We start from the raw sequence: 17,402 nt of genomic DNA on the forward strand, positions 1-17,402 counted from the left end.
ATGTGCAGAGAGACCTTCCAAGAAAAAAATTTTTACTTAATGATTTAAAGCTCTTCAATACTTTTGCTGCCATAAAGTTTAGTACTAAACTACCAACTGTGACAAAAACTTAACAAATTCTGCTTGATTTGAGACTAAGGTAGGCACTAAGTCTCTAAAATCACTTGAAGCATTTTTACTGTTCTGTCTTCATGAAAACTGTACCCTTTAAAGAAATTTATGATGGAACAGCCCAAATATTCCCATTAATATTTCTATTATTTTAGATTACAGTTATTATGGAAATTATATTTGGAAGCTATAGTTTATAACTTCTGAAATCCATTCTATTTTTAAATGTTATTAACAAAGGAAACTGAAATATGCCATATGCAAAAAATAAAAGGTACATGTATCTTTTGATTTCAAATAACTAAAGCTGATATTTATTGAGTCTTTACTATGTACCACCCACAGTTTTTTTCCTGCACGTTATTTCATTTAATTCTCACAATTTTCTAAGGTTGATTATATTACCACCACTTATCAGATGTGTAAATAGTTACAAAGGTTAAAAATATTGTATAAGGATGGGTTGTCTGACACAAGCAATACTGTCATTCTTTTTTTAAATGTTTTTTTCAATTGCTAACAAGAAAATGTAATTGAGTTTCATTGAATTTTATCTTTACTTTCTTCCTATGCAGATGTATGCTAACACACAGCAACAAGAATGGTAAATAATTACTAAGATAACTAAGAGTTGGTCATATTGTTATTATAATTATACTGAACTTATTTACATATCCTTTGTTTTATATCAAACTTTGAGCTCTTATGGAGGAAAATCATGATTTTGATTAAATATAAAATGGGCAGCTAAACTTCAAATAGTACACACTTTGTGAGAAGCTGAAGCACATGTCACTACTCAGGTAATCATTCTTATTTCATTTACACATATATTTACAAGTCTAAACAAAATGTACACATATAAACACCATATTTAAGTTTCTAAAAATTTAATTGTAGAATAATTACTTTACAGTATTGTGATGTTTTTTGTCATACATCAATATGAATTGACCACAGGTATACGTGTCCCCTCCCTCCATCCTGAAGCCCCCTTCCACTCTCCTCCCCACCCTACCCCTCCAGGTGTCACAGAGCACTGGCTTTGGGTGCCCTGCATCATACATCAAACTCCGACTGGCTATTTTACATATGGTAATATATATGTTCCAATGCCATTCTCTCAAATCATCCCACCATCTTCTCCCACTGAGTCCAAAAGTCTGTTCTTTACATCTGTAAACACCATATTTTTTAATGTTCTGTTTTCCACTGTTAAAGCACTGATTCCTTGAATCTAGTAAAAAAAATTTTCAAATAACTGCATCAGAAAGTTTATAATTAATATAATCATTTATATTTGAAGATTGTTGTATTTTTTTTCAAATTTGACGTTTTTATCATTAAAAACTTGTCTTATAATGGTTTATTAACACCCTCAATTGTTAAAATAGAAGCAACGTACTTCATGGGCTTCTCAGGTGGCGCTAGTGGTAAAGAACCCACCTGCCAATGCATGAGATACGAGAGACACTCAATCCCTGGGTGGGGAAGGTCCCCTGGAAAAGGGCACGGCAACCCACTCCAGTATTCTTGCCTGGGAAATCCCACGGACAGAAGAGTCTGGTGGGGTACAGTCCTTAGGGTTGCAAAGAATCAGAGAGGACTGAAACAGTTAATTCACACCCAAGGTACTTCATATTAGCTTCTGGATTTGCCATGTCTTGCCTACAACAAAACAAGTCACTGGGTTTATGCTGGAGACTTGATCTTTGTTTCAGTCCTATTTTGAGAGGGATGGGAATACAAAAGAAGTTCTTAATCTGGAGACAGTTAAAATGGCTCTTTTAGTTTTCTTTAAAAAGGAAATAGGTTGCCAAACTTCAGGATCATCACAACATCCATTAAATATGTATCTTGTATAAAATGTTTACATTCTATTAAATACTGTATCTTAGCCACATATAAAATAACACTGCCACTGACATCAGTGGAATTTCATGGGCAATGGAATGAGTCAGTAAGTCTTGTCAAAACAGGCATATTCCTCCCCCTCTAAAATGTTATAATTGTCTAAATATAAATACTTAAACGGATACAGTGTCCATGTATTACTTACAGGTTGACAATTAAAAGACACTTACTCCTTGGAAGAAAAGTTATGACCGACCTAGCTAGCATATTGAAAAGCAGAGACATTACTTTGCCAACAAAGGTCCATCTAGTCAAAGCTATGGTTTTTCCTGTGGTCATGTATGGATGTAAGAGTTGGACTGTGAAGAAAGCTGAGCACCAAAGAATTAATGCTTTTTAACTGTGGTGTTGGAGAAAACTCTTGAGAGTCCCTTGGACTGCAAGGAGATCCAACCAGTCCATTCTGAAGGAGATCAGCCCTGGGATTTCTTTGGAAGGAATGATGCTAAAGCTGAAACTCCAGTACTTTGGCCACCTCATGCGAAGAGTTGACTCATTGGAAAAGACTCTGATGCTGGGAGGGGTTGGGGGCAGGAGGAGAGGGGACGACAGAGGATGAGATGGCTGGATGGCATCACTGACTCAATGGATGTGAGTCTGAGTGAACACCGGGAGTTGGTGATGGACAGGGAGGCCTGGCGTGCTATGATTCATGGGGTCGCAAAGAGTCAGACACGCCTGAGCGACTGAACTGAACTGATAATTGTCTAAAAAAAGCACAAAGTTCATAGACAAGACTTTCTCTCCTTGTTTCTTCTGAAAAATGAATAAACTGGAAAACAATCTTATACCACATTGAAATTCAAATTATAGGTTACTATTGTTCAATTGCTAAGTAGTGTCGGACTCTTTGTGATCTGGTGGACTGCAGTCTGCTAGGCTCCTCTGTCCATGGGATTTTCTAGGCAAAAATACTGGCATGGGTTGCCATTTCCTTCTCCAGGGGATCTTCCTGGACCAAGGATTGAACCTGCAGCTCCTGCACTGGCATGCGGATTCTTTACCAATGAGCCACCAAGGAAGCCCAAACTATAGATAAGAAAAAACAAAAACCAATGACAGAAGAGAATTTTCAACTATTGGTAACTTACAAGATCTGCAGTTACTTCTTCAGTTACAAGTTTGCTTTTTTCTATATTTTAAATTGTATTATACTTTAAGTAAAATATTTATTGTATTTAAAAATTCAAATAACATTTAAAAAAACAGAATTTTTAGATATTAAGATTCTTCTCATTTGTATCCATTTAAAGATTCGTATTTTCACTTTAACACAACTTTTCTTGCAAAATGTACCTCAAAAATAGAAAAGAATGCCAAAAGGGAAGTTTTATTTATGCGGTGGAAAAACTGAAAAGGAAAGAAACTTTAGAGGTGACAAAAACCTATGGTATTTCAAGCGGTTTCTGATCTCCTGTAAAGGATTTGAAAATTGTACACAAAGCTTAATAAAATAAACTTAACAGCCAGATTCATGTTAGCGTGCTCCGGGTGTAGTTTTAACTCTACACTTCACACAATAGAATGAAAGAATGATTTGGTGATGTTGAATGTATTGATTAAACTGTGAGCCCAATAAACACTGGTTACTTTTTTGGTAGAAATATTTACAAGCAATTACAATCACTGATTTCTTGCAGTTGTTTCTTGTTATGTTCCTGATTTTACAATTCCCCAACGCAAAGGTGCAGAAAACTACCCTCCTTTTTGAAAAACGGCATGATGGAGAGAAGACGCGTAGGGTATAAATACAAAGGCAGACATCTGGAAGCTGATGGCTTTAAGATTCATTCTGTTGTTTAGTTTTTGTCATTTCTTAAATAAAATTTTTGAGTTTTTCCTTAAAATCCCAGGGCTTCTCTGCATTAGCCCAACCAAGTATATGATCCCTACCCATTTTTGACCCTGTTCACTGCTCCTGCCCGCAGTTTCAGCATCACAGGTCCCCGGTATCCCGGGCGAGTTGAAGCCCACGGCATCTAAAAACCCAGGGCCCCCAAAACTGAGAGGTTCCTGGCTCCGTTGGACCCACAGCCTGCGAGATCCAGCGGCAGACCACAGCTCCAGGCTCTCCTAGGGGATCTGAGACCTCTCCCAGAATATCCTGTTCTTTTGTTCGTTTGCTCAACAAACGTGTTCAACTTCCGATGCCCCTCAGTCTTCGGAAAACCATTTCGGGCCTCACTTTGCAGGGCAGTGTCCTCGCCTTGTTAATGACCCAAAGAAGCCGAGGAAGACGAATCTAGGGCACTGTTAAGCAGATATTACCAAACGCTGTCCTCCAAGTGCCGTGAATCTGCGGGGAACATAAGGCCTCCTCCCTTCCCTTCATCCTTCACTACCACCCAAGAAAGCGTTAATGGCAAAGAGCGACCACGTCGAAGCTCTGCCGTGCGTGCATCCGAGCCAGCCGTATACCAAGTTCCTCCACACCGCGAGGCGCCACCTTCTCCCCAAGCCAGCAGGAAGGGTGGCAAGCCGCGGCCAGGCCTGGAGGCTAAGGGCGGGGAGGGGTCTGAGCATCGAGGCTGGAGGTGGATCAGAATCACGTCCGGGATTGGCGGGGTGTCTCTGCTGAATTCGTCCATCCAGTCGGGAGGCTGGGTTCCCCGGACCGCGTAGCGGAACTACAACTCCCGAGACCACTGCTGCCCGGACTTCCGGAAGCCAGAGCTGGCCGGGGAGGAAGTTGCCGAGACCCGGCCAAAAGAACGGGGGTTAATTTAGAAAGAAAAACGGGCGGTGGGAAGAGCTATAGGGCTAACCTGTCAGTTCGCCACCATGAACGTGGTTTTTGCTGTAAAGCAATACATTTCCAAAATGATAGAGGACAGCGGACCTGGCATGAAAGTACTTCTCATGGATAAAGAGACGGTGAGTTTGCTTTTGCTCAGTGTTTGGAGGGGGACGGGGGAACCTCCTCCCTTGCAATAGCTGGTCCCATTCCAGTGTAGGGTTTAGCATTTAATTAAAGATTTGTAAGTTTAGCATGGAACTGAAAGGCTTTATAAAGCTTGCCTAGATGGTTTTCACTCTGAATGATTCTAACCACTGCCAGAGAGTCTTCTTGTACCCAAAACAATTGATTGAAATCAGAAATCTTTTTCTAAATGCCTGTGCCAAGAAATTATATATAAGACAGACCACTGGGAAGACTTTGGGATTGCCCTGTTGTTTCCACTCAGCGTTGTGTTTTTAAAGTAAAGCTATTAGAGCTCAAACTGAGATGACAGGTTATTATTTATCGGTCACAAAATTAAAAAAAAAAACTCTTTGGTGGTGTGAAAATTTTTATTTGTCAATTTATGGTTTGTCCGTGTTCAGAGAGAGCATTTCATTTTGGTACATTACTTACTATTTTAGATGCTCAGTAAATGTTATTACATATGTTAGTATTTAAGTTATCCCAGTAAGTAGTATTAATGAAAAAAAAAATTTTTTTTTAAGTCTTAAGTATTGCTGCTTGTTTTTATTATTCTGGACTAGCATAAAATTAGTTAATTTTTTTCTTTACAGACTGGCATAGTGAGTATGGTATACACACAATCGGAAATTCTCCAGAAGGAAGTGTACCTTTTTGAACGCATTGATTCTCAAAATCGAGAGATCATGAAACACCTGAAAGCGATTTGTTTTCTTCGCCCTACCAAGGTACTACATAAACAGCTGCCATCTGCTTAGGCAAATACAGCACACTATGATCCGGAAGTGTTATGAAGACAAAATAAATTTGTTATCATTGTTTGTGGCATCATAATTATACTGGCTTCTCAGTTATAACCATGACTTCCCTCCTTTCCATATCTCAGTCACTTCTCACAGCTAGATTTCCTTCAAGATGTTTTGTAGGTTCTCAGCTACTTGCAATGCTGCTAACTGCCCTGAGACCCGCATCTCTTTAACTGAATGAAACTCCACACCTATCACACTGAACACCATTACCATTTAATCTTACATACTTATGTCAGTGTTTTGAGTCTTTATCATTTTATTCATATCTATGTTCAGGAATCTTTAATGGCTTAATTTTACTTCCCTGACATATTTAGTAGCCCTCAGAGCCCTCCAGCTGGCCTGGTCTGCCCTTAGGTATTCCTTCTCAATGTCCTGTCTCTGCTCCTCCACTGCAGCCAAATAGGCCTTTGTATGATCCTTCTACATGCTCACTCCTGCCCTCTGTTCTTTTCTCCTAATTAAAGGTTCTTTAGCCTTCTGTCGGAGAAGGCAATGGTACCCCACTCCAGTACTCTTGCCTGAAAAATCCCATGGACAGAGAAGCCTGGTAGGCTTGCAGACCATGGGGTCGCTAAGAGTCAGAAACGACTGAGCGACTTCACTTTCACTTTTCACTTTCATGCATTGGGAAAGGAAATGGCAACCCACTCCAGTGTTCTTGCCTGGAGAATCCCAGGGACGGCGGAGTCTGGTGGGCTGCCGTCTATGGGGTCACACAGAGTCGGACATGACTGAAGCCACTTAGCAGCAGCAGCAGCAGCAAGCAGCCTTCTGTCAGTTTTTGTCCATTATCTTCTAAATCTAACTTGAATCCGCCTTTAAAAATCTTTTACTATTTCTGTCTTATTTTGTATATTCTCTTGTTTTATATTTATGTTCTTAACTCCAGTGCTTGTATATTATGTACTTTCCAAGATGCAAATCTGACCATGTCACCATGCTTGAAATCCTTGAATGATTTCTCATTGCTTTTATGATAAAGACACAACTCCTTAAGTGTGGCCTGCAAGGCCCTGTGTGGTCTGCTGCTGCTAAGTCACTTCAGTCGTGTCCGACTCTGTGCCACCCCATAGACGACAGCCCACCAGGCTTCCCCATCCCTGGGATTCTCCAGGCAAGAACACTGGAGTGGGTCCTGTATGATCAAGTTCCTACTATTTCTATAGCCTCATTTCAAACCATTCCCTGTTTGGTCTTAGCCACACTATTCTTTCAGTCCACTATATTCCATCACGCCGCAGACCTTTGCACAGGTTTTTCTGCTTTCCTGGACCATCTTCACTCCCTCAAGGAAATCTTTCCTGGCCTGGCTGACCAGCTCAAACACCCCTCTTATAAATACTTATAGCACCATCTTCTTCAGCCTACCACTTGTCATGGTTGAAGTCTCATATGGTTTGTATGATAAATTAATATTCTCATGTACCAGCAGTAAGTTCCAGGAGAGCAGAGATGATATCCATATTTTCACACTACTATGTCCCCAGTGTCTACCACATAGCAGATACTTAATAAGTAGTTCTGAATTAATTAATATATCAAGTAATTGTTTTGTTACATTAGTTTCCAATTGTTTCTTATTAGTCATGAAATTTTGGTTCTGAGAGGGGTCTTAAAGATAATTTAGTCCATCATTGCCTAACTTTTTTTTATTAGAGAAGCTCTTTCATAGCCTTATGTATATGTTCTCTCAAGTTCAAAATGTGTTCTTAGAAACAATTTTTCCTTAAGATTACATTTAAAGTTAATTTTTAATATAGTTTAAAATTTAAATGACAATTTTTAAGGTCTTTTTTCCATTTAACAAGGAATATGTATTGCTTACATTACTTTTCATTCTGTAAGGAAATGTATGGTTTTTTAACATTCAAAAATGATATTTTATATCATGTATAGTTTGGAGATCAACTTTATACTGAAATTTAGCCATATGTTATAGTTTCAAAAGTAGATAAAACCTGCATTATGATCTTACGTAATTGGAATTATGTTTTGACCATTTGAAAATCAGTTGTTTTTTATTTCTAAATTTCATGTTTTATTTTTATATAATGCAGTTATACAAAAGGCCTTAGCCTACTGTTTATAAATACTTCAAAAATACTGCAGTTCTGCCACCTTTGGTCCCAATAAGTTAAAAGCCCAAGTGAATTTAATTAACTGTATTTTCTCTTGAATGTTGGTTTTTAAATGTGTCTAAAAAATTTTAGACAAATTTTGATGTTCTACAAAAAAATAAGAATTTTGATCAGATGAATACAAATTTACAGACAAATGGCTTGAGGCAAATCTGCATAATTATTATCTATTTTATGTTGTATTTCAACATCTATGTACTTTATGTTTTTTAATAACTAATTTGGCCAGAGCAGTGCAGCTATATCACATATGATTTGGTCATTATATTTAATGTATCTCTTTTATCCCCAGTCCTCACCCCTCCCGACATAGGCACACTTAATCTAGACCTCAGCTCAGTAGACTCTTAGTAAATACTTAAATAAATCAATGGATGATACATATTTATTACTTCACCACTTAAGCGTTTTTTCTCATTTTGTTTGCTTGTTCTTTTCTTTTCTAGGAGAATGTGGATTATCTGATTCAGGAGCTCCGAAGACCTAAATACAGTATATATTTTATTTGTAAGTATTTTTTCACCTGTTCAATCATGTAACTAAATCCTAGCTAATATGTTCTACTAGCTACTGCATATCATCAGTAAATTAATTGAATCCATCACTCTTAAGAGTCTGGTGGGTGTTTTGTCCTTCAAAGTATTACCAGTATTGGACCAGCATTCTGTTTCTGAGAGCTAAATGTGGTTTCCACTCATCATTGACTGCTTAGGTTAAAAAAAAAATTTAAGTTTTACCTTGCCTTTCAAATTTCTTTATAAGTCAAAAGTTATAAGTAGTTAACTTTGACATTCCCCTTTGCCAAAAAATGTATATATACTTATTCCTATTTTACACTGTTATGAACTGAGGCATAGAAGCCGATTTATTTATTTGGAGGGAGGATATAGTTGAGTTTGTTGGAAAAGCAGAGATTTAGTTTACATACCATTCTTCTCTTTGCAACTTTATGTAATACTTGAAAATAAAAGTCATCAGATATATATGTCCTATTTGCACAATTTTTGGGGAGGGGAAGAGAGGTGAAGGCCTGGAAATAAACTTGGTTTGTAGTTATCATACAATTTATATGGATTTTTTTTTTAATCTAATACATTTTGCTTTGGAAGTTACATCTTTTCTCCTCTAGATGTCATTATTGATCTTTATAACATTAATGTAGGTTACTTAAAAGCTTTGGAGTTTTGGGGTTTAGACTATAGCCTAAAACATACGTACTTTCTTCAGGATATATTACAATTTAATAATGGTACCAAAAATTAACATTTGTGATAAGACACTGTATTTTATAAAAACTGTCTCATATATTATTTTATTCAGCCTTTAAAACAACCTCAGGAGGTAGAAATAGGCAATTTTATTCATTTCTATTATCCTGCGTTTGTTTTTGTCATCGTTTTCTTTTCGGTTAATAATCACAGGTTTTCATTTTCAATTAAACTTTTTCTTTTGAGATAATTGTAGATTCACATACAGTTGTAAGAAATAATCCATAGATCCCATATACTGTATACCCAGTGTCCCCTAATGAAGCATCTTACATAACTGTAGTCCGGTATCACATCATACCATATTGACATTGATACAGTAAGGATGTAAAGCATTTCCATGTTCCTAGGATCCCTCATGTTGCATTTTGTCTACTTTCCTCCCATCCCAGCCTTCTCAGTAACCTCTGGCAGCCACCAACCTGTTTTCCATTTGTATAATTTTGTCATTTCAGTAATGTTGTATAAATGGAATCGTGCAGTATATAACCTTCTGAAATTGGCTTTTTTTCATTCAGCATAATTCTTTAACAATTCATCCAGGTTGTTGTGTATCAATACTTGATTAAAAAAAATTTTTTTTTTAATTTGTTCCATGGTATGACTATACCATAATTTGTTTAACTGTTCACATAATGAAGGACATCTGAGTTGTTTCTAGTTTGGGCTAATACAAATAAAGTTGTTATAAATATTTATGTACAGGTTTTTGTGTGAACATAAGTCTTTATTTCTCTGTAATACATAATTCCCAGGGATCAATTGCTGGGTCATATGGTAGCTGCATGTTTAATGTTTTAAAAAACTACTAAATGTTTTCTGGAATGACTATGCCATTTTACATTTGCAATAGCAATATCCAGGCGATCTAATTTCTTTGTATCCTGACAAGCATTTAATGTTGTCCCTGGTTTTCATTTTAGCCATTCTGATACATATTTAATCATTCAGTAATTTTTTAGTCTGATTACAAGCTAGGTACTTAGGATAGGAAAATATAGAAACTTTTGTATTCAGCCACTCACACACACACACATTTATAGAAAGAGATTGATTCTCCATGCTGCCAAATCTATGTGCACATTTAATAGAATCACTGTTTTGCTGAGTCTCTTAGCTAAAAAGTGAATAGATCATGAGATAAAAGACCCTTTTTTCTTCTGAAGAGTTATCTGATACAGTGGCCAAGATTAATAATGAGTAATAAATCTAGTATTTACTCTTCTGGTTCTCGAGATTGATTTAGGCTATGAATCTATGAAGTCGAAGAAAAAAATTATATATGTTAAAGTAGTTAGCACTAAGCCTAGGAAAAATAGACTGTTGAAAAGTCTTGGGTGGAGCAATTTCACAGTTTTATTTAGTTGAAATAAACTTAAATGAGTTTATATATAGTGATTTTATTCTTTATAGACTTTCAGCACAATTTATGTCAGCACTAAACTGGCCTTCTGCTTATGTCATTTTTTAATAATTTTATTTTTGTATATTCTTATGTGTAGTAAATATCTTGTATTAGTATTAGTATCCCATCCTTTATTTTTAAAAAAACTTTATTGTGGAAGTTTTCAAATATATACAAAAGTAAACAAAATAGCCTAATAAATCCCGATGTACCCATCACCCAGTTTCTACAGTTACTGTACCACCACCAATCTTGTTTTAGCTGTACTGCTGTCTACTCCCTCGTCAACATTATATTGAAGAAAATCTAACAGATTGTATGATTTCATCCATAAATATCTCCATGTGCAACTTTAAATGATAAGGACTCATTTTTTTTAAATACCATTAGTATATCCAGACAATGAAAAGTAATTCCTGTTTATGCAAGTATTCATTCAGTGCTCAAATTTCAAATTCTTTCATGCCTTTTTTTTCCTGCTCAGTTTGTTTGAGTTAGGATCATAGTTAGGTCCATGCATTGCTATTGGAAGGTACACTGTTGAAATTTCTTTAATCTTCTATAGTTCCTCTCTCTCAATTCACCCCCACACAGTCTATTTATTGAAGAAACCACAAAACCACCTCCTTCTGTTATAGCCTGGATCTTGCTGATTACATCCACATGGAATAGTTTAACATGTTCTTTGCAATTTAAAGAACTATCCTTCAGTTCCTATAAATTGGTACTTAATTAAATTCAGATTTGATTTCTTTTTGACAAGAATGTTTCATCAGCAGTGTTGTGTGCTTCCGTTGACTGTCTTACTGTGACACTAGCAAAGGTTAATGCTCAATATTTAGTTCCATCCATTGATTCATTAGGAGTTGGAAAAAAAATGGTGTTTTAATTTAATTGTTATCATTCCTGCTTTGCCTTTTAGCTGGAAAATTGCTATAAAGAATTTCCCCTCATCTATTAATACTATTTGGTTATCTGACAGTACAGTTAGGATATAAAAGGACAAATACTTATTTTTTTCTAAGTATTCAATCTTTTCAATATAATGATTTGGTTCCCTGGCATCTTCCAATGCCTATAATGATAGTTCCTTTTTTTTTAGTATTATGAATTTACAGATTTAAACATATTTGTGTTATTCATTCCAATGTGAAGGTGTTTGACTTATACCACAATGTAAAGTATAGTACCACATATACTAAACTTCACTTAGTCGGTTAGACTTTAACTGTCAAGCCCCTTTATGTCTAATTGTAACAAAAATTATCTCCTCTGAGTAAACCACAACTTACATGTCTGTTTCAGATTTCAGTAATGTGATAAGCAAGAGTGATGTAAAGTCATTAGCTGAAGCTGATGAACAGGAAGTTGTGGCTGAGGTTCAGGTAAATATATTGTTCCTCTAACACATCTCTTTTATTGGCCCTTTCTAAAGATTTGAGTCTATAAATAAGGAAAGTGCTATCTCTTAAGAAAGGAGGCTGTTGATTGGACACGATAAATGTGCATTGCATCACACTACTCATATATATATATAGGAAGTTTGGAAGAGGTATCAAATTGAATGGGAATAGAATTAAAGAAGTTAGTGGGAATAAGGAGATTGGAATGGTACTGGATTGGTAGGGAGGGTTTCACAGTGTTGAAGTCAGAGGCAGTTACGTTTTATAAAGGTAGTCTTATGAGCTATGCTATAAGAATGTTCATCTGCACAGTTATAGTATATGTCTGATTGGAAGAGAGTAGGAGGTAAAGGATCAATGAGGTTTGTTAAAGTTCTGTTGGTGATTATCTTGCTTTGGGAATAAGCAGATTGGTCATTAGGTTAAAACTTGGAAACTCTTCAATATTCTCCATGCTATGAAATACTTCGCATTAGAACATTTCGTGTTACCTTTTCCTTCTTAAACCCTGTAGTGTTCTTGAACACATTTATCACAAATGTTTTAAACACATTTATCACCTCAGTGAAGAATATCATCCTCAGGGGAACAGATAAGCAAGTTTGGATTTTTAGAAAGATGTGCTAGGTGATAAATGAATGAAAAAGAAGACCTATGTTAAATCACATTCTCCCTCATGAGAATACACTGGACAGCAATGTTCTTACTCATCTGAGTGTAACACTGTATATCTTTAGCAGTGTTTTATTTTTACTAATTGAAAATTCTCCTTAAATATGATATGTATGCTTACACAACTTTTGTTTTTTGATTGGGTTTTTTTTTAAGATGTATTTTTGCTTCTATTCTATAGTTGTCTTATTAATTCCCTCACATTGACTATTGTTACTCAATTGTTAATTGATCAATTTTTTTATACCTGTATTTCCTCCAATTTGATTGTATCACATAGTATTATATCACATATGAATATTATTGCATGATACAGTTAGGAGTTTATGGAATAACTGACTGATCTTGGTGCTTTGTTTGTAGGAATTTTATGGTGATTACATTGCTGTGAATCCACATTTGTTTTCCCTCAATATTTTGGGTTGCTGCCAGGTATGGAAAGAAGGAAGGTTTTTGTTTGTTTATTTATCAGATGGAAGTTAATTCAGTAAGTAATTGGACTTGTAAGAAAAAATTCAAGTATGTTCTATGAATGTATGTTTTTAACAAAAAGGGTCGAAATTGGGATCCTGTCCAACTATCCAGAACAACTCAAGGACTGACAGCTCTCCTTTTATCTCTGAAGAAATGTCCGATGATTCGTTATCAGCTTTCATCAGAAGCAGCAAAGAGACTTGCGGAATGTGTTAAGGTATGGCATTCTGTATCCCCAGTTCCAAAACATCAAGACCATTCATTTCCTTATCATATTTCCGAAACTAAAGGAATATTTTATCTGAAACCAAGGAGATGATATGTTAGGTTTATTGGCAAAGAGGTAGGAATTATATTTTAAGACCTAAGGCAACAAATTAGAACTCAGATTCTTAGGTTTAACTCAGGAAACATTTGCAAGCTACTTAACTTCTTTTGATCCGGTTAAACCACTTGTAAAATAAGAGTTTCAAATCCTAACTCCTTAAACAGAATGCTACTAAAATTTTGTCAAGCTTTTGAATCCTTTTGTGGAAGGCCTGTGAAAGTGCAAAAAAACTATTGTATATGTGGTTTTTATGTATTAATTTTCTATTTATGTCATCTCTATCTGCTACTAATTGGTTGACCAAATGTCTTTCTCTCTTACCCACAGCAAGTGATAACTAAAGAATATGAACTGTTTGAATTCCGGCGGACTGAGGTCCCTCCACTGCTACTTATTTTAGATCGCTGTGATGATGCCATCACCCCATTGCTAAACCAGGTGCAGAGCCCTTTGTTAGCACAATGGAAGGATGATTTCAAGTGATATTCATCAAAATGCAGATGTGGCAATGAACATGGTCCATTTATTTGCCTCCTTATTTTCAGCTATTCTTGTTTTTGCCTTGTATTTCCTAGTATTCTGGTATCAGCGGTCTAGCCACAGTCATCTTCAACTCTTGCTTCTGCCTCATCCTTCCTGTCTCTTTCTGCTACCATTCCTAATTAAGGCAACTTCTAGGTTCTCTGGGGTTTCCATGGTGGCTTAGCAGTGAAAAATCTGCCTGCAGTGCAGGAGACACAGGAGACATGGGTTCAATCCCTGGGTTGGAAAGATCCCTAGAGGAGGGTATGGCAGCCCACTCCAGTATTCTTGCCTGGAGACTCCCATGGACAAAGGAGCAAGGGTCACAAAGAGTCATACACAACTAAAGCAAGTGACCACACATGCACGCTAGCTTCTAAAGCAAGTGACCACACATGCACGCTAGCTTCCGTAGATTCTACTTTTCCAGTGTCTATCTGTTCTTTCCCATTCATGTTGCCATTACCTTGGTGTAACTAATCTCTTACAGCAGTAGTCCCCAGCCTTTTTGCCACCAGGGACAGGTTTCATGGAAGACAGTTTCTCCACTGACAGGGCTCAGGGGGAGGGCAGCCAGAGGGGTGGTGTTCTGGCCTTGTATGGTGGTGTTCAGGTAATGCGATCTGTGGGGAGTAGCAGATGAAGCTTGGCTACACTCGCTCACCCAAGGCTCACCTCCCACTGTGCAGTCTGGTTCCTAACAGGCCAAGGACCACTACCAGTCTGCAGCCCAGGGGTTGGAGACCCCTGTGTTATAGGAATTCTGAAATAGTCATCTGCTTGATTTCCCACTTTTAATTGCTTTCCACTATAATGTATCTCACAGATACAATGTTATTAAATTACTTTTACAAAAGCTCACAACTCCTAACCTATTACTCCTGACTTAAAAATTTTCCCTGTTTCCCATTTGCCTGCTGGATTAAATACAGACTGCTAAATTTGACCACCATGATCCTTCATAATGTGGGCTCAACCTTATAGAAAACCTGCAGCTCACTCCTGTGTAGATGTGAAGTCGCTCAGTCGTGCCTGACTCTTTGTGACCCCATGGACAGTAGCCTGCACCAAGCTCCTCCGTTCATGGGATTTTCCAGGCAAGAGTACTGGAGTGGGTTGCCATTGCCTTCTCCGGGGAATCTTCCTGACCCAAGGATCGAACCCAGGTCTCCCGCATTGTAGACAGATGCTTTACCGTCTGAGCCACCATATGCCTCATTATTCTCTGCCATCATTTTATTCATGTTGTGACCTCATCTGAACTCTGGAATGTTTGGAATACATTCTCTTCCCATCTTCACCTCTTAAAATTCTTATTTTTTAAAACCACTTGAAACATCTCCTTGAAGCTTTTACTCTTGTCAGATATGATTTTTTTTTCCTTCGAATTACTGTAGAACTTTTTCTCTCACGTCTCACACTGCACTTTCTATGTCGTACATTTGTTTTCACATTCTCCTAGGTTATACATCCCTTCAAGGCAGACTATGTCTTACTAATTAATGCTTGTTCTGTGAATTCAAGTGCAATGCCTTACAGTTTGTAGATGCTTTATTAATAGTGACTTTAAATTTGTAGGAAAAGGCACAGTCTATATTTCAGTTCCATCTCAGCTTATACTAATGTTAATGCTAGGGGAAATCTGTGGCTGTGGAGTACAACTCCTCTATGATAAGATAGCCTTATATTCTTAAAATTCAAAGTAATATAACTTTACATATTTTATATACTCTTAGTAATAATTAAAGAAATTTGACAGTGTAAAAAAGTAGAAAGAAAAATAGTTGCCTTTAATTCTGTTTCCCCAAAGAAAAGCAATCATTCACTCAACAAATTTCACTGAGGACCTGTTAGGTACCAGGTACTGTATTAAGTACAGGAGATAAAAGGTTAAAAGATACAGTCTCTGTTCTCAAAGAGTTCATGATCCAATGAAGAGAAAGTAAACAGATTGTTTTAATTATGAAGTATGTGCTAATGGCAAAAGCATGCACAGGATGCTGTGTATGGAAGCATAAAACATTTTGTTGTACTTATTTTAAATGCTATAATGAAACTTGTTTTTTCAAGGATTCACTTGGCAAATATTTTAGGAAATAAAGTGCCTTCTTTTATAAGTCTTAAGTTATTATAACAAATCTAGATTATTTACATATGTATACACTTACACATATATAAATATTTAGTTGTAGACTCTAGGTTTAGGGGGTAATTTGCTGGAAAATACTTAGTTTTCTCTAATGGGCCTATGACTACAAGTAACCTATTCTCCATAAAAGGTGAGAAGGCAAATTTTGGGGTTTCTCCTTTTCAGTTTTACCAGATAAGTTCACATTTTGTAAAACTGGAAACCAGTCCTTCTTCACAATGCCTATTAAGTAAAAATATAAAATAAAATGGATTCACAGGCAACTTCCTGAATATGCACATTTTGATCAACTTACAGGGTTTTTTCTGATAATATTAGTGTTCCCAGGATAAATATAGCACTACTCAGATCTGCAAGAACACACTTCTCATGCTGCAGAAAAACCACAGAAGCATACAGGAAATGGTACAGCTTGTAACTGCAGTACCAATATAGCCCTATCTGTGAAGCCAAAAATATACTCTTAATTCACAGGCAAAAATTGGAGCTAATGATAGATCTAATTTGTTTTCTTTCTATCAGGAATATTAATCTGGCTGCCCTTCTTCCAAAAGTGTGAAATCTAAAAGTATTTTGACTTTTGGATGTTTAACCAATTAAAATGAGAATCTTAATGCTTAGTATGGCACAAAATATTAATAAAATTTGAGCTAAATAGAGAACTTCCATGTAAAAAAAACTAGTTTACTAAGAATATTATCAGGTTTTGTTTTCCTGCCAATTAATACTTCCACATTTTGTCAGTTACCAATTTTTTTTGTCATTATTCTTTATTTAGTGGACATACCAGGCCATGGTCCATGAACTACTGGGTATAAACAACAATCGGATTGATCTTTCCAGAGTGCCAGGAATCAGTAAAGATTTGAGAGAGGTGGTCCTATCTGCTGAAAATGATGAGTTCTATGCTAACGTAAGTGATTTAAAGTTCCTTTTAATTGTTTCTATGTGAGGTTAATCCTGATTTGTTAGAATGGGAGCAGGTGTGGGATTTCGTGTGGGAGGATTCGAGAGGCATCCTGAAGATAAACTGCATCTCAAGGGAGGACAGAGACTTTTTTCTAACCCTTTAACAATACTTTTTTCTTAGTAATCATGCACTTAGTTTTGTACTTTAAAAATTAGAACCTAATTTATTTACTGCCCTCCTGTCCGTAGCTCTTTGTGAGATTAGTAGTGGTATTCATCACCAGTGTCCTGGCCAATATCCAGACTTGGTAATTACAATGAAATTTTCTTGCCCTTCAATTCTAACTGTATTCATTGTTCTTTTTCACTCCTTT

General features: G+C 36.5%; 1 protein-coding gene across 5 annotated transcripts in view; it reads left to right on the top strand.

Moving 5' to 3' along the window:
- The first annotated feature begins 4,694 nt into the window (after nucleotides 1–4,694).
- VPS45 (vacuolar protein sorting 45 homolog) overlaps nucleotides 4,695–17,402 on the top strand; it is a 71,514-nt gene continuing 58,806 nt past the window's right edge. For all 5 annotated transcript variants that reach the window (XR_001041275.5, XM_004002438.5, XM_042253749.2 and 2 more), the window contains exons 1-8: nucleotides 4,695–4,899; nucleotides 5,542–5,676; nucleotides 8,345–8,405; nucleotides 11,877–11,956; nucleotides 13,010–13,078; nucleotides 13,200–13,337; nucleotides 13,776–13,886; nucleotides 16,898–17,032. Coding sequence is in view for 4 of the 5 variants with exons in the window: in XM_004002438.5 (XP_004002487.1) it covers nucleotides 4,807–4,899; nucleotides 5,542–5,676; nucleotides 8,345–8,405; nucleotides 11,877–11,956; nucleotides 13,010–13,078; nucleotides 13,200–13,337; nucleotides 13,776–13,886; nucleotides 16,898–17,032 (822 nt within the window). In the remaining variant the exon portion in view is untranslated. The remainder of the gene's footprint in view (nucleotides 4,900–5,541; nucleotides 5,677–8,344; nucleotides 8,406–11,876; nucleotides 11,957–13,009; nucleotides 13,079–13,199; nucleotides 13,338–13,775; nucleotides 13,887–16,897; nucleotides 17,033–17,402) is intronic.

Source organism: Ovis aries, chromosome 1 (assembly GCF_016772045.2).
Source record: "Ovis aries strain OAR_USU_Benz2616 breed Rambouillet chromosome 1, ARS-UI_Ramb_v3.0, whole genome shotgun sequence".
In the NCBI taxonomy this organism is placed as follows: domain Eukaryota; kingdom Metazoa; phylum Chordata; class Mammalia; order Artiodactyla; family Bovidae; genus Ovis; species Ovis aries.